The sequence below is a fragment of the Salvelinus fontinalis genome, chromosome 21, assembly GCF_029448725.1.
Source record: "Salvelinus fontinalis isolate EN_2023a chromosome 21, ASM2944872v1, whole genome shotgun sequence".
In the NCBI taxonomy this organism is placed as follows: Eukaryota; Metazoa; Chordata; class Actinopteri; order Salmoniformes; family Salmonidae; genus Salvelinus; species Salvelinus fontinalis.
Window position 1 is genome coordinate 39,822,875 of NC_074685.1, and position 26,781 is coordinate 39,849,655.

Here is a 26,781-nt window from a genome sequence, read left to right on the forward strand (position 1 = left end):
CTTTTTTATTACCTTTTAGTTTTTCATGGTCGACATTTCTATGTCTATTTCTATTGCCTTTAGCTTTTCATGGTCGACATTTCTATGACTTTTTATTTAGGCCTGGCTATACCTATCATTTAGCCTTAGCCATGCCATTCATTTCTGAAGGTCTGTCAATGTGCCTGTGCTGAAAGCACGAGTCTCCTCCTTTTGTGTGTGTCGTGAGTATGGCCGTGCTCCAGGCCGAGACTGCCTCCCTCCCTCACACTCAATGCAAAAGCATTCGGCATGGCGATCTCCATGTCCCATGGAGTGTTCTCAGGATTTCCTTATCCTCCGTTCCTCCTCCATGTGTCCGTCATGCCTAGAACCTATGAACCGCGATGATGATGCTGAGGATAGTGATTGAGGAGTGCATGGCGGTAACCTTACTCTGAGTGGGAACACACTCATACACACTTTGCTGATGTAAGCGTCTTATTCAACTCTCCTTGTAGTAACTCGATCAAAGACAAAAAGGAGGACTGACGGATGTTATTACTCTTGTTTACATGAGAGCCATTCCGAGGCAAAGGTTGGTTGAGGTTTGAAAGAAATGATTGACGGGGGTTTGAAACGAACACATCTCTCTGTCTCTCCGTCTCTGTTCAGCAATTCATTCCATTCTTCATTGTTTTGAAGCTTCACAACGTCCTTGTTCCCCCCCCCCCCCCCTTTTCGCTTTGTTGCCGTCTGCCCGTTTCCTATCTACGTGCTCCGAGTAGAGAGGAGAGGGACAGAAAGCCCGCCTTTTTGGCAGAATTCAAGAGTGTATCCCCTTTTTAAAAACATTTTCAGAATGTTTAGACAAATCATTTGAGAGTTGACCAGTGATGGACTGCAGCAATCAATATATGACGGATTGAGCTCCTTCTGTTTAGGATCCATCCCTTGTTCTCACCATTGATGCAATAACAAAAATGTAGGCCTAACTAGAACGGTCAACTCGTACAGTAGCTAGGACAGGCATGGAGCATTTGGAGATGTTTTCCATGGTAGCTTGTGTTAAACTGAAAAGGAAAACAAACATCTAAAGGGCACAGATGTTTTATATACAGTACTGTATAATCTGTGTGTGCCAGTTGGTGTGGTTAATGCCAAGAGAGATCAATTCCTCCCACTACCTGTGCTGGGGGGGGGGGGGGGGGGTCGGTTGTCAGTTGAATAGCCCCCCACTCTGAGTACAGTGGTAAAAATAGAACCCTGAAAGTGAAAGGCATCTGTGGCGTGACAACACAGGCTGCGGAATGGAAGCGAGGCGGAACTGGAAGAGCGGGGGGGGACAGGAAGGAGAGGAACAATGGGGGGGGGGGGGGGGGGGTTCAGAGTGTGAGAGACCGGGATCAAGAAAGCGAGAGTAGGAGGGACAGAAAAAGAGAGCGAGTGAGGAAAGACTGGCGGTGACACTGATGCTCAAAGACCATGGGGCTCTCTCTCTCTCTCTGTCATGACTTGTGTCACGAGACATATTAATCATAGCACACAGAGATACTCAATCTCTTAGTCACTGCATGTGGGCCAATTCATGAGATGAGAGAGAGCAGCTTATGTCCTCCTCAGTACACACCAGTTTCATTCAGAATACTATGTTCCATGTGTGTTTCCTGTCAACTGTACAGGCGTGAGCACAAGATGTTGAAATTACGTATTTTCAACCCCCCCCCAAAAAATATTTTCAATGTCTTGGTGCTTATAGGCTTTGTGCAGCACGATCACCAAGTTATATGTCTATTTAACACAGTGTGTGTTTGTCTCTTTCCCTCTTTCTCTCTCTCTCTTTCTCTCTCTCTCTCTCTCTCTCTTTCTCTCTCTCTCTCTCTCTCTGTGTGTGTGTGTTACAGGGACATCACGTACAGTATCCTGTTTGAGGCTGTGACCACCTTGCTGGTGCTGCTGTCCTACCAACTCTTTCACAAGGAGATCCTGAGAGACGGACTCATCTACCAGTACCTGATGAAGGGGCGATGGTGAGTGGAGAGATGGTGACGCGCACACACATACACACCCGACGGTGAGTGGAGGCATTTGACTGAAATCAAATACTATTTCATTCCAGGTCTGCTACTGTATATACCTAAACACATATGGGTCTGTGTCTGTAGTCTCAACGCCTTCCACGTTCACTCTTATTCGGCATAATCACGACCCAAAAGTAACCTTGGCAAGCGAGTCTCTACAATGACACAATCACATGATCCTAACTAAGAAACTTTAGCAGGAGTCTCCATGAGTCCTTGGAAACAGCTAGCTACATGTTACAGGTTGTGATTCAGATTGTTCCAGACAGGGTTCCGAGTAACATTATCAAGGTCCGAGTAATGTTCTCACGTTCCACGGAAAGTGGTCCAGCCAAGATGTCGGTCTCTGCCACTAAGGAGCCAGTCATCTCCCTGGTGGGTCTGGAGGAGTGCGTCCCAAATGCTACCCTATACCCAATATAGTGTACTACTTTTGACCAGGGCCAATAGGGACAGACCCTACTCTGTCTGAGGTTCAGTGGGAGGCTGGCCAGGGCACACAAGAAAGCTGAGCTTCTGCCTCAGCCAAAAACAAGGCCCACAAAAACAAACACAAGTTGTTTTTCTAAGCGCTCCACTTCTCTCGGTCTCGCGCACACGCAGCACACACGCAGCACACGGTCTCCCTTTCTCACACACACACACCACACAAACACACACACACACACACACACACACACACACACACACACACACACACACACACACACACACACACACACACACACACACACACAGTCACTCACAATAGAGTTTGTGTTTCTCTCCACACATTCAAACAGAAACGGAAGCCCACCGCTGCTTTTCTTGGGACGTTTTCCCATATCTGTCCAGCGTTAAAACAAGAAAATAGGTTGGTTTCCCACTAAAACATCCGAAAACAGTAAACACTTATTAATCACAGAAAGGCCAGTCATCCTCTCACCGGAGTCCTGACATATTTTAATAATAGATGTTTTTGTTGAGAAATTTCCACAATAAATGTGTAGGTAAACAATTGTTACAGGTGAAATGGTCAATTTTAATTTAAATAAATAAATATGATCTTACTTTTTTTTCTGTTGTATTCGTCATTTCATTGTTTCTGCAAATAGATGGCATAGGTCAGGAATATGTCATATTTTATTCAACGGGTGGGTTTAATCCTGAATGCTGATTGGTTAAAATTCCAGCCCGTGTCTTTTCCGCAAGTTACCACCGGCTAAATCTATGACGTTAAAATGCCTATTTACTCTGCGCAATCCACCCTCTCATTAGACCAGACAAGCAATTTATAAACTTGATCTCCACTATAAAAAGCATCTAGACATGATCTCACTATTCCTTTTATACTAACATTTAGTTTTCAACAGCAGAGATTTGTATAAATATTGCTGTCTGTCTCTTCGACATTTACAGCATTGTATCAATATTGAAATTCGATCTCCAGCTGTCCCATAGTAATGAACGTGTTGTGAGTCGGGACGAGACAGGCAGGCAGCGTTTCCCAACCATTCGGATTCATGAATCAGCTGGCATAATTTTTATGGGTATATACAAAGAAATGTTCATTGAAAAAAAGGTACAAGAAACGAATTGTAGCTAGTTTGCGGTCTTTCCAGCTTCAGTTTTAAGTGATTATGTTAGCTGTGTTGTTGACTAGCTTCTCTGAACAACAGTGTCCTGACGAGAGAGCACATGATCTATGCCAGGCGAAATCGCGCCTCATTAGCTCACTGTTATGGATGTATCCAAATAAATGTCTTTAGAAAACAGCTTAAACAAATGCAAATGAAGTTACTTTGTAATTCGGGCTTTTTGACGTGACTAAGTTAGCCGTAGTTGGCTAGCTAGCAAGCAAGGGATAAGAACGTTGCCAGCTATTATGGCAATGGAACATTTAGAATGAACGACTAGGTCGCGTCCATTGATACAGAACAAAAAGACTGAACGACTGGTTTGTGTCTCTAGCAACCGAACCAATAGAGCGAGCGGCCGGCCGGCTTGGGTAGCAACTCTAGATTTGTGTCGGGACTATATCTTGTGGAAGGATGAATAAATTCATCAAAACAACTTTTTAATTAAAGTATTAAATCATTATTTGAATATGTTGGTAACTCGACTTTGTCTCAGGCCTAACAACACCCGTGTCAATATATCCTCCAAACACTGGCCTCGAGGGCATTATCACTTAAATGATGGTGATAATGTGATAGATAACATGTAATAACATACGATAAGCTGTCATGCCCATCTATTGCTAGCAGGTCTACTGGGTCTCTCTGTGTCAGTAGTGGTGCGTGGCTAAAATTACTGGGATGCCAGAAAGATAATGCCATATTATCACCTAAGTGTTCTGATAATAGCGTTGTTTGATCTGTAACCTGTTCGTTTATATGCCTTGCGACCGTGATCTATAGGTCTAAAGGCCGAGACCATAAGAAGACGGTGGCAGAATAAATTCAACCACACCTTTTTGTTTCGTCACAAAACTGGAGAGCAACCTCTGTCCGTTGAAGTCCACAAAGCATATTGCATTTAACAGTTACATGACCTACAGCATGGTCAAGCAAGTTTTTAATGTTTCCGACATTTTCGGACAACTAAACAACTATTGATTTAGAACCACGGAGTTACCGCAAGTCGCAAAGTAAACAGGCGCTGCCTCCACTATTTCCAGCACAATTTCAACATCACAAAATCACCTATGCGTAGTCTAATACAGTGACAACTAAAAGATGCCAAAAACGATTTAGTCCATTCAACTTAAGCTAAATATGTAGCTGTATATGGTTCTGATTTCTGTGTGTTGAACAGAAACAGGGGTACAATTAATAAATGAATGGTTGGATCAGAATCACCAATATATTCATTGACCAGTACGGAGAATTGAGTAAAACCACAAGCCCAAATAACATACATGGCTAATTTAGGAATGAGCCTATTTTAGCTAGCCACCGGAAGACCACAACACAACGAGATGCAACAATTCAAGTTGTTTCTCTCAGTGACGTATGCTGTCGATGCGATTTGATAGGAATGACGCCAAATCCAAAATGGCTTCCCTTGACACTTTTTATTTTGGTGCACCAGGACCATTCACAGTTGAGCTCACTCAGTTTAGCTCAACGGTGATTGCCTCTTATTTCATACTTTTTTTGTCAAGGGCTCGCTGGCTTCCCTTGCATTCAATGCTACAGGCGGCAACAATGTCATACTCTTTTAGACCAGACAGCATCAGATAGATGGACTACACATACAGAGACAGAGGGGTGCTGTTTTGCTCGTTCGGATGCTTTCTCCGGTGAGACGCATTCAACCTCTTGCGAATTGAATGAAAATGATAAAACACAGAGAGACTAAAGATGCATTATTTTATGTTTTTATATTTTTTCTTGGGTACATTTTTTGGGGTAGCTTGGCTTTCCTTGACATCCATGAATACAAGCTGCTGGCTTGTGTGTTGACTTAGTGTCACTAATTGTCTCGTCGTCTCTGTCTCATCTTCCCCAGTTTGTCCCTGACCAGTCAGTTGGTGAAGACTCTGCTGTATAACTTCATCAGACAGGAGAAGTGTCCGCCTCCTGCCACACACATCTTTGAACAGCAGTCTGACAGAGGAGGCCTGCTCTACGGACTTGCCTCGGGAGTAGCAAGTAAGTAACGACAGGTGCACAGACAGACAGGCAAATTACTTATACACACACATACAGTACCAGTCAAAAGTTTGGACACCTACTCATTCAAGGGTTTATCTTTATTTTTACTATTTTCTCATTGTAGAATAATAGTGAAGGCATCAAAACTTTGTAATAACACATATGGAATCATGTAGTAACCAAAATAGTGTTAAACAATCCAAATATATTTTATAATTGAGATTCTTCAAAGTAGCCACCCTTTGCCTTGATGACAGCTTTGCACACTCTTGGCATTCTCTCAACCAGCTTCACCTGGAATGCTTTTCCAACAGTCTTGTGGAGTTCCCACATGCAGTATGTGACCGACCAGCTCAAATCGGTCTTATGTAGCAACATTTTAAATAGTTTTTTTTTTTACATTGGATAAAAGTAGAGACTCAGAGCTACAAAATGGTATATCATAAACTACAGTAGGGGGACATTGGGAAAGTAATTCTGTACTTGGAAACTCACTTTTGAGAAAATCGCCTTTAAATGTTTTGGTACTACTACTGGAGAAACCTTGTTTGTCTACCCCCATTCTGCACCGTTCACACCCTCTTTAAGTGTTGATCCGAGTGTTCAGTACTAACTGCAGTCAAGCACCCAAGCTAACTTGCTAGCTACTTCCAGATACAAATGAGAGAACACCTCACTGAACATTACTCGCCCTAGCAGAGCTGGTTAGGCTGTTATGTTATCCAGAGCGTTGGTGACTGCAACTGTGCTGACAGATTGTCCGTTCGTAAATTCAGAGTGTTTCGTGTTCAGAGCGCACACTGGACGCTCTGGCCGATGAGTAGTGTTGATCTGAATGTTCTGAACTCACACCGGCAGTCAAGCACCCAAGCGAACTGGCTAACATTGGCTAGCTAGCAAGCTACTTCCAGACACAAATGAGCGATCACCCCACTCTGACCATTTTACTCACCCTCGCGGAGCTGGTTAGGCTGTTTTCATGTTATCCAGAGCGTTGGTGACTGTAACTGTGCTTCTGGCAACAATTTAATTATGCTTTTTTGCTGATATTTACTGACATCGGCCATATTGAACAGGTGTTGAGCGCTTGGAAATTCATCAGTTATTCTGTGCTCTGGCCCACTCAGACGAGAGTGCTCTGAAATCGGAGTAGGTGGCCAGACTGAATTTACGCTATATTTAGGCTCTAGGCTTTAGCTAGCCAAGCAAATAGCTCTGAGAGACGAATAATAAGATCATATGTTAGATAGCTAGCTACCTAACGTTAGCTGGCTGGCTCGCTAGCTTATGTTACGTGTATGATCTTATTATTCGTATCACAGAGCTTTTTTCTTGGCTAACTATAGCCTAATGTTAGCTAGCTAACATTGTACCTGGTTGGTTAGCTACCTGCAGATTCATGCAGGGTAGTAACGTCATGAGTTGGGATTATGGTTCATTGTTTACCAGACCTGGCTTGCTAGCTACAGTTGAAGTCGGAAGTTTACATACACCTTAGCCAAATACATTGAAACAAATTTTTTCACAAATCCTGACATTTAATCCAAGTAAAAATTCCCTGTTTTAGGTTAGTTAGGATCACCACTTTATTTTAAGAATGTGAAATGACAGAATAATAGTAGAGTGATTTTATTTAGCTTTTATTTCTTTCTTCACATTCCCAGTGGGTCAGAAGTTTACATACACTCAATTAGTATTTGGTAGCATTGCCTTTAAATTGTTTAACTTGGGTCAAACATTTCGGGTAGCCTTCCACAAGCAATTTTGGCCCATTCCTCCTGACAGAGCTGGTGTAACTGAGTCAGGTTTGTAGGCCTCCTTGCTCGCACACGCTTTTTCAGTTCTGCCCACAATTTATCTATAGGTTTGAAGTCAGGGCTTTGTGATGGCTACTCCAATACCTTGCCTTTGTTGTACTTAAGCCATTTTACTACAACTTTGGAAGTATGCTTGGGGTCATTATCCATTTGGAAGCACCATTTGCAACCAATCTTTAACTTCCTGACTGATGTCTTGAGATGTTGCTTCAATATATCGACATAATTTTCCTACCTCATGATGCCATCTATTTTGTGAAGTGCACAAGTCCCTCCTGCAGCAAAACACCCCCACAACATGATGCTGCCACCCCTGTGCTTCACGGGTTGGGATGGTGTTCTTCGGCTTGCAGGCCTCCCCGTTTTTCCTCCAAACATAACAATGGTCAATATGGCCAAACAGTTATATTTTTGTTTCATCAGACCAGAGGACATTTCTCCAAAAAGTACGATCTTTGTCCCCATGTGCAGTTAAAAACCATAATCTGGCTTTTTTTATGGCGGTTTTGGAGCAGTGGCTTCTTCCTTGCTGAGCGACCTTTCAGGTTATGTTGATATAGGATTTGTTTTACTGTGGATATAGATACTTTTGTACCTGTTTCCTCCAGCATCTTCACAAGGTCCTTTGCTGTTTTTCTGTGAATGATTTGCACTTTTCCCACAAGTATGTTCATCTCTAGGAGACAGAACGCGTCTCCTTTCTGAGCGGTATGACGGCTGCGTGGTCCCATGGTGTTTATACTTGCGTACTATTGTTTGTACAGATGAATGTGGTACATTCAGGCGTTTGGAAATTGCTCCCAAGGATGAACCAGACTTGTGGAGGTCTACAAATTATTTTCTGAGGTCTTGGCGGATTTCTTTTGATTTTCCCATGATGTCAAGCAAAGAGGCACTGAGTTTGAAGGTAGGCCTTGAAATACATCCACAGGTACACCTCCAATTTACTCAAATGATGTCAATTAGCCTATCAGAAGCTTCTAAAGCCATGACATAATTTTCTGGAATTTTCCAAGCTGTTTAAAGGCACAGTCAACTTGGTGTATGTAAACTTCTGACCCACTGAAATTGTGATACAGTGAATTATAAGTGAAATAATCTGTCCAAACAATTGTTGGAAAAATGTCTTGTGTCATGCACAAAGTAGATTTCCTAACCGACTTGTCAAAACTCTAGTTTGTTAACAAGAAATTTGTGGAGTGGTTGAAAAACGAGTTTTAATGATTCCAACCTAAGTATACGTATGTAAACTTCCGACTTCAACTGTACATGTCTTAACAAAAGACTCCACTATCCAAGTTACCATTTCGGGTGCGGTCGTATTTTCAGCTAAGGTTAGCTAGCTAGCTAACAGTAAACTTTTACTTGAAATAAAACCACTTTCTGTCAAAATTAGATATGTGTAATCTCTGAAAATTTATCTAGCTAGACTATTTTACCAGTATACATCATTCATGGATGGACGCGTTTCCTGTCGGATGCCATGGTTGCTCTTAGTTTTAAGATGTAATCCGGAGACAGATGTTTCCTCCATCTCCCTTAGCTATCATACTCGAATTCCACTGATTACAAAACTCGGTCCTCCAGAAAGTGGACAGCAACACTTATGCAGTTTTAATGCGTAAAAATAAGCAAAGCAGCGTTAGACAGGATTACAAAGACATACTGACCAGCTCAAATAGACAGAAGTGAGCATTTTGTATTAAAAAAAATGGTTTACTTTCAAACGGCTTGCCTGTGAAGTAGTGACCCGCGACATTTGCCTAGTTTCCTGGAACGGGTCACATATGCTGAGTTCCCACATATGCTGAGCACTTGTTGGCTGCTTTTCCTTCACTCTGCGGTCCAACTCATCCCAAACCATCTCAATTGGGTTGAGGTCGGGTGATTGTGGAGGCCAGGTTCTGATGTAGCACTCCATCACTCTCCTTCTTGGTCAAATTGACCTTACACAGCCTGGATGTGTGTTGGATCATTGTCCTGTTGAAAAACAAATGATTGTCCCACTAAGCGCAAACCAGATGGGATGGCGTATCACTGCAGAATGCTGTGGTAGCCATCCTGGTTAAGTGTGTCTTGAATTCTAAATAAATCACATACAGTGGCACCAGCAAAGCACCTCCACACCATCACACGTCCTGCACCATGCCTCCTCCATCCGTTCACCTTTTTTGCGTCTCACAAAGACACAATGGTTGACTATTTCGACTCATCAGACCAATGGACAGATTTCCACTGGTCTAATGTCCATTGCTCGTGTTTTTTGGCCCAAGCAAGGCTCTTCTTCTTATTGATGTAAATTAGTAGTGGTTTATTTTCAGCAATTTCGACCATGAAGGCCTGATTCACGCATTCTCCTTTGAACAGTTGATGTTGAGATCTGTCTGTTACTTAAACTCTGAAGCATCTATTTGGGCTGCCCTTGACTGACCCTAATGTCTTAAAGTAATGATGGACTATCATTTCTCTTTTGCTTGTTTGAACTGTTCTTGCCACAATATGGACTTGGTCTTTTACCAAATAGGGCCATCTTCTGTTTACCATCCCTACCTTGTGACAACACAACTGATTGGCTCAAACGCATTAAGAAGGAAAGAATGTCCACAAATTAACTTTTTACAAGGCACACTTGTTGAATTGCATTCTAGGTGACTACCTCATGAAGCTGGTTGAGAGAATGCCACGAGTGTGCAGAGCTGTGAAGGCAAAGGGTGGCTACATTGAAGAACCTCAAATATAAAATATTTTGATTTGTTTGACACTTTTTTGGTTACTACATGAATCCATATGTGCTATTTCGTTGTGTTGATGTCTTCACTATTATTATACGATGTAGAAAATAGTCAAAATAAAGAAAAACCCTTGAATGAGTAGGTGTCCACACTTTTGACTGGTACTGTGTACACACACACACACACACACACACACACACACACACTTGAGATGACCGAGATGGCGTAGCAGTCGGACGTGTGTTTGTCTTGTCTTGTCTTGTCCCGCGTAAATAGTCCTCGTTTTCTTTTCGTATGCATTTCGTATATATTTTAATTTCACTTTCCATTTAGGAACTGAATATACATTCCGCCTCACCCAATGTGGTACGGATCTGCTATTTCTTTTATACTTTAGAACCGTAACCCCAATCAAAAGCTAGCCAGATAACTAGCTAGTAGTCAGTTAGCCACGGCTGCGGTCTTCACCCTTAACTCGGACACCAGCCAGCTTCAGCTCGGGCCAATACCTGCCAGTCTGCAAGCGCGATATCAACCCAGAGCATATAGGACTGCTTTTTCACTACCACATCACCGGATTTTTTTTTCTACTTCATCACCGGATTTTTTTTTCTACTTCATCACCGGATTTTTTTTCTACTTCATCACCGGATTTCAGCCGCAGGCTCTGGACATTTGCACCTTGATCTCGCAGCTAGCTAGCTGCAAACCGTGTGACTATTGGCTTACGTCGATCCCGGAGCAAACGTAATTTATTCCGGAGCCAGCCAGCTGAGGAGTTCCATCAGCCATTTCTGGGCTACAGTCACCTATCCGGACCCGTTTTTTTGTTGTTGTTGTTGTTGCTGCAGATACGGAGCCCCACCGGGCCTTCACGACTGACTGGCGGCGTTATGTGCCCGAGGGAGCTATCCAACTGGCACCCCCGTCCCGACGTTACCTGAACGCTCATCTGGGGCCCGCTAATCGTTAGCTGTCTTATCGGCTGCTATCTGAATAAGTATATCGGACAATTATTATTATTATTATTATTATTATTATTTTTATTTTTTTTCTTGGGTCACTATATCTATTTTGCCAATTTGGATTGATCCCCTCTACCACACGGAACCCCACTAACCTACCGACGGAAACGCACGAGGTATCTACAATTAGACCTCCATCCTATGCTATCTTGCTACCAATAGCCATCTACCCGGCCTGCTGTCTGGATCGCCGTGACCCCAACCAACCTCTACTCACTGGACCCTTATTGATCACTCGATTAAGCATGCCTCTCCTTAATGTAAATATGCCTTGTCCATTGTTGTTCTGGTTAGTGTTTATTGGCTTATTTCACTGTAGAGCCTCTAGCCCTGCTCACTATACCATATCCAACCTCTCAGTTCCACCACCCACATATGCGATGACATCACCTGGTTTCAACGATGTTTCTAGAGACAATATCTCTCTCATCATCACTCAATACCTAGGTTTACCTCCACTGTATTCACATCCTACCATACCTTTGTCTGTACATTATTCCTTTAACCTATTTTATCGCCCCCAGAAACTTCCTTTTACTCTCTGCTCTAGAAGTTCTAGACGACCAATTCTCATAGCTTTTAGCCGTACCCTTATCCTACTCCTCCTCTGTTCCTCTGGTGATGTAGAGGTGAATCCAGGCCCTGCAGTACCTAGCTCCACTCCTATTCCCCAGGCGCTCTCTTTTGATGACTTCTGTAACCGTAATAGCCTTGGCTTCATGCATGTTAACATTAGAAGCCTCCTCCCTAAGTTTGTTTTGTTCACTGCTTTAGCACACTCTGCCAACCCTGATGTTTTAGCCGTGTCTGAATCCTGGCTTAGAAAGACCACCAAAAATTCTGACATTTTCATCCCCAACTACAAGATTTTCAGACAAGATAGAACGGCCAAAGGGGGCGGTGTTGCAATCTACTGCAAAGATTGCCTGCAGAGTTCTGTTTTACTATCCAGGTCTGTTCCCAAACAATTTGAACTTCTACTTTTAAAAATCCACCTCTCTAAAAACAAGTCTCTCACCGTTGCCGCCTGCTATAGACCACCCTCTGCCCCCAGCTGTGCTCTGGACACTATATGTGAACTGATTGCCCCCCATCTATCTTCAGAGCTCGTGCTGCTAGGCGACCTAAATTTGAACATGCTCAACACCCCAGCCACCCTACAATCTAAGCTTGATGCCCTCAATCTCACACAAATTATCAATGAACCTACCAGGTACCACCCCAATTCCGTAAACACGGGTACCCTCATAGATATCATCCTAACAAACTTGCCCTCCAAATACACCTCTGCTGTTTTCAACCAAGATCTCAGCGATCACTGCCTCATTGCCTGCATCCGTAATGGGTCAGCGGTCAAACGACCTCCACTCATCACTGTCAAACGCTCCCTGAAACACTTCAGCGAGCAGGCCTTTCTAATCGACCTGGCCGAGGTATCCTGGAAGGATATTGATCTCATCCCGTCAGTAGAGGATGCCTGGTCATTTTTTAAAAATGCCTTCCTCACCATCTTGAATAAGCATGCCCCATTCAAGAAATTTAGAACCAGGAACAGATATAGCCCTTGGTTCTCTCCTGACCTGACTGCCCTTAACCAACAGAAAAACATCCTATGGCGTTCTGCATTAGCATCGAACAGCCCCCGTGATATGCAACTTTTCAGGGAAGCCAGAAACCAATATACACAGGCAGTTAGAAAAGCCAAGGCTAGCTTTTTCAAGCAGAAATTTGCTTCCTGCAACACAAATTCAAAAAAGTTCTGGGACACTGTAAAGTCCATGGAGAATAAGAACACCTCCTCCCAGCTTCCAACTGCTCTGAAGATAGGAAACACTGTCACCACCGACAAATCCACTATAATTAAGAATTTCAATAAGCATTTTTCTACGGCTGGCCATGCTTTCCACCTGGCTACCCCCACCCCGGACAACAGCACTGCCCTCCCCTCTGCTACTCGCCCAAGCCTTCCCCATTTCTCTTTCTCCCAAATACAGTCAGCTGATGTTCTAAAAGAGCTGCAAAATCTGGACCCTTACAAATCAGCCGGGCTAGATAATCTGGACCCTTTCTTTCTAAAACTATCTGCTGAAATTGTTGCCACCCCTATTACCAGCCTCTTCAACCTCTCTTTCGTGTCGTCTGAGATTCCCAAAGATTGGAAAGCAGCTGCGGTTATCCCCCTCTTCAAAGGGGGGGACACTCTTGACCCTAACAGCTACAGACCTATATCTATCCTACCCTGCCTTTCTAAGGTCTTCGAAAGCCAAGTCAACAAACAGATTACCGACCATTTCGAATCCCACCATACCTTCTCCGCTATGCAATCTGGTTTCAGAGCTGGTCATGGGTGCACCTCAGCCACGCTCAAGGTCATAAACGATATCTTAACCGCCATCGATAGGAAAAAATACTGTGCAGCCGTATTCATTGACCTGGCCAAGGCTTTTGACTCTGTCAATCACCACATCCTCATCGGCAGACTCAACAGCCTTGGTTTCTCTAATGATTGCCTCGCCTGGTTCACCAACTACTTCTCTGATCGAGTTCAGTGTGTCAAATCGGAGGGTCTGTTGTCCGGGCCTCTGGCAGTCTCTATGGGGGTGCCACAGGGTTCAATTCTTGGACCGACTCTCTTCTCTGTATACATCAATGATGTCGCTCTTGCTGCTGGTGATTCTCTGATCCACCTCTACGCAGACGACACTATTCTGTATACTTCTGGCCCTTCTTTTGACACTGTGTTAACAACCCTCCAGGCGAGCTTCAATGCCATACAACTCTCCTTCCGTGGCCTCCAATTGCTCTCAAATACAAGGAAAACTAAATGCATGCTCTTCAACCGATCGCTGCCTGCACCTGCCCGCCTGTCCAACATCACTACTCTGGACGGCTCTGACTTAGAATATGTGGACAACTACAAATACCTAGGTGTCTGGTTAGACCGTAAACTCTCCTTCCAGACTCACATCAAACATCTCCAATCCAAAGTTAAATCTAGAATTGGCTTCCTATTCCGCAACAAAGCATCCTTTACTCATGCTGCCAAACATACCCTTGTAAAACTGACCATCCTACCAATCCTCGACTTCGGTGATGTCATTTACAAAATAGCCTCCAAAACCCTACTCAATAAATTGGATGCAGTCTATCACAGTGCCATCCGTTTTGTCACCAAAGCCCCATATACTACCCACCACTGCGACCTGTACACTCTCGTTGGCTGGCCCTCGCTCCATACTCGTCGCCAAACCCACTGGTTCCAGGTCATCTACAAGACCCTGCTAGGTAAAGTCCCCCCTTATCTCAGCTCGCTGGTCACCATAGCAGCACCTACCTGTAGCACGCGCTCCAGCAGGTATATCTCTCTAGTCACCCCCAAAACCAATTCTTCCTTTGGCCGCCTCTCCTTCCAGTTCTCTGCTGCCAATGACTGGAACGAACTACAAAAATCTCTGAAACTGGAAACACTTATCTCCCTCACTAGCTTTAAGCACCAGCTGTCAGAGCAGCTCATAGATTACTGCACCTGTACATAGCCCATCTATAATTTAGCACAAACAACTACCTCTTTACCTACTGTATTTATTTATTTATTTTGCTCCTTTGCACCCCATTATTTCTGTCTCTACTTTGCGCTTTCTTCCACTGCAAACCAACCATTCCAGTGTTTTTATTTTTTATTTTACTTGCTGTGTTGTATTTACTTCGCCACCATGGCCTTTTTTATATTTTTATTTATTTATACATATATTTGTTTGCCTTCACCTCCCCTATCTCACCTTACTTGCTCACATTGTATATAGACTTATTTTTTTCACTGTATCATTGACTATATGTTTGTTTTACTCCATGTGTAACTATGTGTTGTTGTATGTGCCGAACTGCTTTGCTTTATCTTGGCCAGGTCGCAATTGTAAATGAGAACGTGTTCTCAATTTGCCTACCTGGTTAAATAAAGGTGAAATAAAAAAATAAAATAAAAATAAAACACACACACACACACACTGATATTTGATGAGATGTTGTATTATTTTCGGGGAACACCTGGGTCTGTACGAGAAAGTAAGAAAAGTAAAGTTTGATCTGAGAGCGCCAGGAAGTGACGTTATCTAAAAAGCCCTGTTACGGCCTTTTTATACTTTGCCTCGTCTCGTCTGAACAGAAGTCGCGTAAATCACAGGATTAGTTTTACATCCCATCATTTCAACATTTTAAAATGTAATCGTACTGATGTAAGACTCTCTTGGACATATTAGTAGAGGACAGACAGCGCCGGCATGACTGTACTGAATCTGTGTCTCCATCATCCAGAGAGTGCAAGGATGCATTTCATTTTAATGAACAGCCCTGAGACTCTGTCAGACTCTGTGTTGCCTGTTTTACTTCCTGATTTTCCAGGAACAGACCAAGACAGTGATGTCAGACCTCTCGTCTCTCTGGATCTATTTATCATCTTTGGTCGGAATCTGAGTGGGCACTTTGTGTTGAAGTCAATGATGTTCCAAAAATGACACTGCAATGGTATTTTGTATCAATTTCCAATCATAGCCAGTAGTCACTGATGAATAAGGGGGTATTTTGTGCATTGAATAACTACACGCCATAACTCCCCTACAGGGACACACACTCCTGCCCTATGTGTAAGGTATTGTCCGACTAATCCCCACAATCGTTGTCATTGCTATAGTCTGCCATTCTAAACACTGCCCACACACACAGGAGTCGGGGTTGCTAGGGCAACCAAGACACTCGACAACCCTCTCGTATTTTATCCTCAAGAAGCCTTCCCCCACTGTGATGGAACAATATATCTGTTTTGGAGACCTCTTTGGCGGATGGAGATTCATTATATATTTTATCAATTAACTTAATGACTGTGGTATAGCTGGCTTTGTTTTGAATTGGGGTTTTCCTGTTTATAGTTAGATTTTGTGGAGTCCTCACTCTCTGTGATACCAGGTCCGTGTCCCAAATGGCACCCTATTCCCTACATAGTGTACTTTTTTTTATACCATCGACTATCGACCTATGGGCACTGGTCAAAAGTAGTCTAAATAGGGAATAGGGTGCCATTTTGGGACATATCCTGTTTTAATGGGAAGTCGTGAAGTACTGTAGCAGAGTAAACAATGGTCCCTTAGAGTCAGATGACTGCCTGTTGTGTTTTAACTGTGGGAATTTCTCAGTGCCATGGATGTGGCTGGTTAGGTCTCTGAGACACACACACACACACACACACACACACACACACACACACACACACACACACACACACACACACACACACACACACACACACACACACACAGCTACATGACCTTCTCTTCCTCTGATGCTGGATGTAGCCTGTGATAAAAAGATAACCAGTCATAATAAATGTTTTGCTGGCCAGGAACAGCCAGGGGAATCTAGAAAGCCTGTCATGGCCAAACCACAGCCTGGATGTCCAGGGCCAGCTGTCTCAATGTCTCTCTGTCTCTGTGGGATTGGGGCTGTGGGTCACGGCCTAGAGCTCAATGCTACTTGGACAGATATGAGATTTATCTATAATTTACTGATAGTACAAATAAATAAAGAGATCACATAAAGATAGACAGGAGAGCATTGCTGAATGGAAGAAAGGGGTTTACCTTTTCTGTACTGTTTTGTGACAAGACGGGGAGCTTTGATCAACCATATCCCTCCAAAGTGTGGAGTGTGTTAAAGGTGGATGTTTTTCTTTATCGCTCAGCTTCTCACTTCTCTGATTCTCCACTTCTGCATTTCCCGCTTCACTCCACTTAGTACACAAGGCCCTTCACAGGCCACTAAAGGCTGCTGGGTAGGGTTCAGCGGGAGGTCAGACGTCTGTTTTACTACGACTGTGATGGGGTTGTCTCACCTAGCTATCTTAAGATAAATGCACTAATTGCATGTCTCTCTGGATAACAGCGTCTGCTGAATGAATTACATGTTTAAAAAAATGTGTGTCTATCCATCTGTGCGCCAGAATGAGGGCCAGGCCTTGATATTGTTCCATAATGTCTCCCATTCACAGACGGTACGATAGAGTGCTGTGTGCTCATAGATAGGACAGGGCAGCTCCCCTCGATCTATCAGACAGTCCACACTGTAGTCTACCCGGAACAGATCAGACATGACACATAAGGAAGGCTGTGTGTGCTCAGAGACCGATTTAGAGACCGAGAAAGAGTCCTGTTCCAACCAGACTAGACAGGTGTTTGTACTTTATGATGTTAGTGTCTTCGTTTCTTTGTCTGCTTTTTTTGTGTCTGCTTTTCTTCATACATATCCTCCTCTCCCATTCTAGCGTACAATGGCATCATTCTACGATGGCAGCTAGCTAAATCAGTTTACTGCCTGTCTGCATGCCAAGGCTACAGCTAACTACGGTCTACAATGCATCCTGATTGTAAATCAAACTTTAGTACCCTACTCCCACTGATGTCTTTATAGAGGACAACAAGCCTGTTCTGTCCGACAGCCAAGCCGAAGAATGAAGGGTGTTTGTACAGCAGTGTGCAGGATGTAGTCCCCTTGGACAATTAAAGAGGATGTGGAGGTGTTAACACTAACAGGGGACTAGGCTGGCTTAGCCCCCTAGAGTCGATGTCCGAGGAAAATTATATTTAGCGCAATAAAACCGATACGCAGCGGCCACCGATTCAAATGTCTGGAATACGAGTGCATCGGTCCGCAAACCGATCCAAATATGGTGGGGGTGAAATCCAAAGTTGTGATATACTGCACACTGAGTATACAAAACATTAATAACACCTGCTCCATCGTGACAGACTGAGCAGGTGATCCCACTTGATAAATCCACTTCAATGAAATGATTTTTAAGCTTTGAGACATTTTTTTTATTTGACCTTTATTTAACTAGGCATGTCAGTTAAGAACAAATTGTTATTTTCAATGACGGCCTAGGAACAGTGGGTTGACTGCCTTGTTCAGGGGCAGAATGACAGATTTGTACCTTGTGGGCTCGGGGATTCGATCTCGCAACCTTTCGGTTACTAGTCCAACGCTCTAACCACTAAGCTACGCTGCCGCCCCACTACACTACACATTGTACACTAAGGACCTGGGGAAGAATTGCAGGGGAGAGGAGAAGAATGAGCCTATTTGAAAGGTAGAAATAAATCGTGACATCTTGTATATTTTTTTTTTTTTAAAGTAGCTTTAATGCTAGAAAATATTGGAGATATCTGGTTTAGTTTAGTATTGGCGTGTTGTGCTCTCCGGCGCCACCTCCTCTACCTGGTCTCACACACACACACACACACACACACACACACACACACACACACACACACACACACAGTCAGTCCTTCTGCTCCATGGGGAAGCTAGGCCTGTGATTGTAGTGGAGGGGCAGGAAGGAAATCCTTTCAGGGAACAGGAAGAGGCCAGGGACCGCCACTGAGCACTCTCTCTGTGGAGGACTGGAGAATTCTTCCTACTCCCAGTGAAAGATCCCATTTCATAATGAAAGGAAGACACGGCAAACCGTCAGAGGCCAAATCAAGCAAAGGGAATTGAAATAAAGAACATTGTTGTGATCGTGAGGATGTAACAATGATCTTATGTATCTCTATAGATATACCAGGACACAGGGCCCTGTTGGAGAGCAAGAGTGGTAGGAGAAGAGGGGGATGAAACCAACTGGAGGGAAATATATTAATGAATGAGATGAGATGAGATACAACCATGGTCAATCATAGAAGAGAGAGAGGGGGCGAGCGGTCGTGCCAATGGCCAAAGTGAGACTGAGGGAGTGAGAGGGGGGAGAGAACTATTGTCAAACAAACAAGAGAAAGGGGGCCCTTGACCAGAGGGAGAGTCTGTGTGTGTCTGAATGGAATGGCGGTCATCGGTTTCCCACAGATAAGTGCTCTTTGTTGGTGGCAGACGCCTATCAGCGGGCCATCAGCAGCCGGCCTGTCTCTGTCTGTGTCTCTGACGTGTGTGTGTGTGTCAGTGTGTAGCGAGCTACTGCCTGACTGTGTGATCAGAGGTCTGAGTTATGCCCTGACCCCTCTCTAATCCCCAAGAGCCTCAGTGTCTGCTACTGCCTCATCTCCTCCCCACACGCACACACACACACACACTGATAGATAGACGCCATATCGGATGTTGGCTGACTAGTCATGTCCACAACTGGGACAGATCGTCCCCTCAACTGGATGAGCACAGATTAGAGACTGCCTGGGGGATGTCCACACTGGAACAAAGTGTGTAATGTGGCAGAAACGGCCAACATGCCTTGGAGGCCTGGGCAGACAGACAGACGGGTTTGGTCAAGGCTCTCTATCGATTTGTTGTGATCACATGTGTGACTCGGCGACGTGGTGAATCTGAATGAATGGGTGAGAGCTGTGGAATCATGACTATGTCACAATGCGCCCTTCGTCTCTGCTCTGTAGATGGGATGGGGCCTGGATGGACGGACAGACACTCACTGCTTTTTTTGTTTGTTCGATGTATTGTTTCCCCTCTTCAAGGTAGGGCCAATTTCCCTACTACTTATTCACTCCCAGTCCCAGCATGATAGCATGATCCCGTTTCACATGGCACCACATGTGAAACGGGATCATCTTTAGCCCTGTGCCCGTGTGATCTTCAGTGGGGTATTCCCAGGAAGTCTGTCAGCCATCCAACCACTCAGTCAGACAGTCAATCACTTAGCCTGCCTACAGTCAGTCAGGCTGTCTGTAGGCAGGGCGGTAGCCAACATATTCATCTATTCATCAAACCAGTTTTATATCAGCCCTCTTATTTGTCTCCATGGGAGAGGAAAGAGAGCTTTGAAGCCACCCAACCAACTGGATTGTAATTTCCCTTTTACTGTACTGTCATTATCATTATGTTCCAACGCTCTGGGCAAAATGTCAATCTTAAGGTGATTCCAGACCGACAAATGGCTTAGTTTCCAGTGAAAACTGTTGCAAAACTCTTACCAACACCAGTTGTAAAACGGTTTGGCTAAATCCACGGTAACATACAATGGCATTGACACCGTTGATCGCAGTTGCTCCCTTTCGTTTGTACTCTGTGCATTGAGTCGTCGTCATCACTTGTGGCAGGGAGTAGCCTTCGTCATTTGTTAAACACGCCGTCCTGCATGCTGTCTGTTGTAGATCATCTGTACTCGAACGTTGTCTCCCCACATACCATTTGGTAGCAGTTGCTCCACTTCCTTTGATGTTTGAGTTACTACCAGTGGTGTCAGTAGAGTTTTGTAATCTGTTTAGCATAGCATGCCTCCTGTCCAGTATCCCAAAAGCTACCACATCCTCCCCCCCCCCCCCCCCCCCCCCCCACACACACACACACACACACACACACACACACACACGCCCCTCAGCCCACCCCGTCCTGGCAGCCTGCCTGGGTTCTCCCAAAACAGACCATGGCTCCGATAAAGCGTTGCTCGAGTATACCACTATTTTATGCCTCAAGATTGTTTTTCTGGCTGGCTTTTGCGTCTGTTGTGGGGATTTGCACCCTGTCTACAGTAGGCCTGGGCCTGTCTGCCCCGACCCGTCCCCGCTCTCTTTCCTAGTCCCTGCCTGGGCACCCTGTCTGCTGTCTGCCTCGACGCAGCCCGGTCTCTTTCCGTGTCTGGGTACCCTGTCTACAGTACGCCTGGGCCTGTTTGCTGGGACATTCAGAGACTTGTCTCGAAGCCTCTCCTGCATTGTCTTGGCTGTGTGCTCAGGGTCGTTATCCTGTTGGAAGGTGAACCTTCGCCCCAGTCTGAGGTCCTGAGTGCTCTGGAGCAGGTTTTCATCAAGGATCTCTCTGTACTTTGCTCCGTTCATCTTCCCTCTAATCTCCCAGTCCCTGCCGCTGAAAAACATCCCCACAGCATGATTCTGCCTTCGTGGTGCTTCACCGTAGGGATGTTGCCAGGTTTCCTCCAGACTTGGCATTCAGGCCAAAGAGTTCAATCTTGGTTTCATCAGACCAGAGAATCTTGTTTCTCATGGTCTGAGAGTCCTTTAGGTTCCTTTTGACAAACTCCAAGCGGGCTGTCATGTGCCTTTTACTGAGGAGTGGCTTCCATCTGGCCACTACCATAAATGCCTGATTGGTGGAGTGCTGCAGAGATGGTTGACCTTCTGGAAGGTTCTCCCATCTCCACAGAGGATCTCTGGAGCTCTGTCAGAGTGACCATTGGGTTCTTGGTCACCTCCCTGACCAAGGCCCTTCTCCCTCAATTGCTCAGTTTGGCCGGGCGGCCAGCTCTAGGAAGAGTCTTTTTTGATGTATTGTTTTTCTCCCCTTTTTTCCCCCCAATTTCGTGGTATCCAATTGGTAGTTACGGTCTTGTAACCAAGCCGCACTGTTAGGAAGAGTCTTGGTGGTTACAAACTTCTTACATTTTAAGAATGATGGAGGCCGCTGTGTTCTTGGAGACCTTCAATGCCGCAGACATTTTTTGGTACCTTTCCCCAGATCTGTGCTTCTATACAATCCCGTCTTGGAGCTCTATGGACAATTCCTTCTACCTCATGGCTTGGTTTTTGCTCTGACAAGCACTGTCAACTGTGGGACCTTATATAGACAGGTATGTGCCTTTCCAAATCATGTTGAATCAATTGAATTTACCACAGGTGGACTTAAATCAAGTTGTAGAAACATCTCAAGGATGATCAATGGAAATAGGATTCACCTGAGCTGTGCGTCATAGCAAAGGGCCTGAATACTTATGTAAAGCAAGGTTTTTGTTTTTTATATTTTCTCAAATTAAAAATACTTTTTTGCTTTGTCATTATGGGATATTGTGTCGATTTTAAGTTTTTCTATTTAATTAATCAATTTTAGAATATGGCTGTAACGTAACAAAATGTGGAAAGAGTCAAGGGGTCTGAATACTTTCCGAATGCACTGTATGTGTGTCGGCAGTCGTCACAGCATTGTATGTTCTGCTGTGTGTATGTTTCTCCTAACGTTGGTAAATGTATTGGTGTGTGTGCATATTTATCCTGTTGTTGGTAAATCAGCACGCCTTCAGACCTCACGACGTCTGTTTTTAAGCTGCTGGCCCTCCTCCACCATGTCCTAATTCATTTACTCTACTGAAAATAAAACTAAGACTGGAAATAAATAACCAGCACAATCTGTCTGTTCTGTTCCTCTCAAACACACACACACATGATTATTTTCTGTCCCTGTCTGCTCCCCTCTCCCTCCCTTTCATGTTTCCAGTCAGAATGACTTGTTCCAGGAAGCTAGGGGTTTGAGAAATTCCCCCTGACCCTCTTTTTGGGCCTCATTTATCAATCGTGTGCATAACAAATTTGCCTGTAAATGTTTTGTAGGATTTCAGCATTTGTGAAAAGGTGTAGGAGCTCAAATTGTTAGACCATTTAGGGTGGAAGAAACGTGATAACTCTTGTGTGGGAGGGAGCTGTTTGAGTGAGCTGCTTTGGAAGAGAGAGTGTAGGTAGCTTGAACAACAGGTGTAACAAAACACTTCCAAGGTGTTAAACGTTGGATCAAATCTTGTGTGGGAGTTGTGAGAGTGTAGGCTGATGTGTTACTTTGCTGGTTCTGCTTTACTGACTGCCATCGCTTGTTAACGTCATCTCATCTCCTCACAAGTCGTCCTGCGTTAGACTCACAACAGTGTAGATGCGATTGAGCAGACGTACAGTTGGAAGTCAGAAGTTTACATACACTTATGATAAGAGTCATTAAAACTCGTTTGTCAACCACACCACCAATTTATTGTTATCAAACTATAGTTTGGCAAGTCGGTTTGGACATCTCCTTTGTGCATGACAAGTAATTTTTCTAACAATTGTTTACAGACAGAATATTTCACTTATAATTCACTGTATCACAATTCCAGTGGGTTAGAAGTTTACATACACTAAGTTGACTGTGCCTTTAAACAGCTTGGAAGATTCCAGAAAATGATATCATGGCTTTAGAAGCTTCGGATAGGCTAATTGACATCATTTGAGTCCATTGGAGGTGTACCTGTGGATGTATTTCAAGGCCTACCTTCAAACTCAGTGCCTCTTTGCTTGACATCATGGGAAAATCTAAAGAAATCAGCCAAGACCTCAGAAAATAAATTGTAGACCTCCACAAGTCTGGTTCATCCCTGTGAGCAATTTCCAAATGCCTGAAGGTACCACGTTCATCTGTACAAAGAATAGTACACAAGTATAAACACCATGGGACCACGCAGCCGTCATACTGCTCAGGAAGGAGATGCTTTCTGTCTCCTAGAGATGAACATACTTTGGTGCGAAAAGTGCAAATCAATCCCAGAACAACAGCAAAGGACCTTGCGAAGATGCTGGAGGAAACAGGTACAAAAGTATCTATATCCACAGTAAAAAGAGTCCTATATTGACATAACCTGAAAGGCTGCTCAGCAAGGAAGAAACCACTGCTCAAAAACTACCATTAAAAAAGCCAGACTACAGTTTGCAACTGCACATGGGGACAAAGATCTTACTTCATGGTTAAATGTCCTCTGGTCTGATGAAACAAAAATATAACTGTTTGGCCGTAATGACCATTATGTTTGGAGGAGAAAGGGGGAGGCTTGCAAGCCGAAAAACATCATCCCAACCGTGAAGCACGGGGGTGACAGCATCATGTTGTGGGGGTGCTTTGCTGCAGGAGGGACTATTCACAAAATAGATGGCATCATGAGGTAGGAGACGTATGTGGATATATTGAAGCAACATCTCAAGACATCAGTCAGGAAGTTAAAGCTTGGTCGCAAATGGGTCTTCCAAATGGACAATGATCCCAAGCATACTTCCAAAGGTGTCAAAATGGCTTAAGGACAACAAAGTCAAGGTATTGGAGTGGTGAGCAAGGAGACCTACAAACCTGACTCAGTTCCACCAGCTCTGTCAGGAGGAATGGGCCAAAATTCACTCAACTTATTGTGGAAAGATTATGGAATGCTACCCAAAACATTTGACCCAAGTTAAACAATTTAAAGGCAATGCTACCGAATACTAATTGAGTGTATGTAAACTTCTGACCCACTGGGAATGTGATGAAAGAAATAAAAGCTGAAATATATCATTCTCTCTACTATTATTCTGACATTTCACATTCTTAAAATGAAGGGGTGATCCAAACTGACCTTAGACAGGGACTTTGTACTAGGATTAAATGTGAGGAATTGTGAAACTGAGTTTAAATGTATTTGGCTAAGGTGTATGTAAACTTCCGACTTCAACTGTAGATTTCTCAAATATATGTCATGCCAGTGTCTTGTCTATGATGGTGCTAGCTGTTAGTGTATGACTCGTTAACAGCACACAGATGGAAACCTGAGAGACCGACAGCCTGCTGGGTGTACAAGAATACGGTAGATACTGTTCAAGGTTCACTTCACAATCAACTCTCAGCCATTTCTCATCATGATGATTTGATGTCACTATCTCTTATGTTCATTATGACGTTCATTGTATGGGCCAGTCTGGATTTATTCTCACAGACCTTGGGTTATGATCAACTGAATATGACACACACACACACACACACACACACACACACAGACACACAGAGTGTGGTAGACCACTGTAAACTCTTATTCATCCTAACACAGACACTTTTCTCTCAGAGGGAGCCTGATAGCTGGGGAGAAATGCCAAACAGGCATGAACGGGATGCAGTGTTAATTCCCTGGTTGAATAGCAAGAGAAGGGCAGTGTTGTTGTTGTGTGGGTGGTGTGGCAGACCAAGGGCTAGCCTGGAGCCGAGGATGTGGCCTCAATGCACCCTGCCTTCTTCCAGCCCAGGCGCCAGTCCCTGTGTCCACATTAACTCTCTCCTCCTCCTCTTCTGTAATGGCGCGACAGGGCCAGAGCCAGAGAGGCACATGCAATATTGCATTATTGTATTTGTGTAGTGGGCAGGCGGGCAGGGTAAGCAAGCCAGATGCATAACAGTGAGGTAGAGGGGGTAGAGAGAAAAGAGGGGGGAGAAAGAAAGAGATTGAGAGAGAGCGAGGCGGATAAAGAGAGAGTCAGTAGAGTGAGTCAGGAAGCGTTGCTGCCAGACAGCCAGGCCCTGGCTCTGCTTTGCTCTGTTCTGTGTCCAAAATGCCACCCTAATCCCTTTATAGTGCAATACTAGTATTATATCCTTTTTTTTAGGTAGTGTGCTACGTAGGGAATAGGGTATCATTTTGGACGGAGACCTGCTCTCACAGAGATGGGTGTGGTGTAGCCGGTCTGGTGCCAGTGATGAGCAGGGCTCAGTCACAAGGGCTCCTTATCTACCCCACTCCTCTCCTCCCTCTCACCCCCGACTCCCCCGCTCCATTGGGTTACTGCCGCCAGCCGCCACCGCTAGACGCCATGCAAGGAATTAGCTTGGAGTGCTTGACCAGCACTGTGGCCCCTGGGCAGGCCACAGACTGGGGGCTGAGGGAGACTGGCTAGGACGCCACTATCCTGAGGGGGGACTGGGGGGGAGGCGGTCAGAGGGGAGAGCAGGGATGTGACCATGGTTTGTTTTTTGCTGTTTTTTCCGAATGCACCGTATGTGTGTCGGCAGTCGTCACAGCATTGCATGTTCTGCTGTGTGTATGTTTCTCCTAACGTCGGTAAATGTATTGGTGTGTGTGCATATTTATCCTGTTGTTGGTAAATCAGCACGCCTACTGGTGTTTTGTTTATGTCCTTTGGCCGAGGCACTGAGATGTCCAGGCAGATTTTCCACCCACCGGATCCATACAGTCCAGCTCCAGGGCATTAGACTGAGTTGGACAGAGTCAGGGATACACACACACACAGAAAGATTACTGCTCCCCAGTCACATTTTACATGAACAAAATGCGTTTGCTGTGCTTCAGTTCTTTCTCCAAGCACACAGATGAATATGGACCAAAGCATTAACCCAGCGGGTAAAAGAAGGAACGTGGTTTTGTCGATAGCAGAGCTATTACTGCCCATAATTGTGTAGGAAGAGCAGTCAGGCTTGGAAACAGGGCTGTAGTAATGTCTGTCACCACTAGATGGAGACAGATCCATTTCACTTTGATAAAGATTAGTCTTCTAACACACGGTCTGTGTTCTTTCCTCTGATAGTAGAAGGCTTAGTAGAGCCAGAATGCACTGTGTTAAAAAAAAATACAGTACCATGTTCAGAATGTATTTTTAATAGCAACATCTCAATTTTTGGTCCTTACATTCCTTTCTGTACCAGGCGTTGTAGGTTGCTTCTTTTCATTGTCCCATTTTCTGTACATTTATTTTTTAGCATAATTTCTACAAAATATTTTGAAATATATTTATGAGCAGTTACTAGCGCCTATAATCATGCTTTTCACATTTGCTTATAAGGTGTTATAAATATGCTTATAAAGCACAGGGATTTTTTTTCATGGTTCGAGCTATGCCCTTTAGTTTCAGGGAAGGGAAATCTTAACGCTACAGCATACAATGACATTCTAGAGAATTCTGTGCTTCAAACTTTGTGGCAGCAGTTTGGGAAAGGCCCTTTCCTGTTTCAGCATGACAATGTCCCTGTGCACAAAA

General features: G+C 44.3%; 1 protein-coding gene across 1 annotated transcript in view; it reads left to right on the forward strand.

Moving 5' to 3' along the window:
* LOC129818278 (dymeclin-like) overlaps positions 1-26,781 on the forward strand; it is a 149,910-nt gene that overhangs the window by 30,509 nt on the left and 92,620 nt on the right. Inside the window, exons 7-8 of the mRNA XM_055874023.1 lie at positions 1,863-1,988; positions 5,532-5,674. Of these exons, the coding sequence (XP_055729998.1) occupies positions 1,863-1,988; positions 5,532-5,674 (269 nt within the window). The remainder of the gene's footprint in view (positions 1-1,862; positions 1,989-5,531; positions 5,675-26,781) is intronic.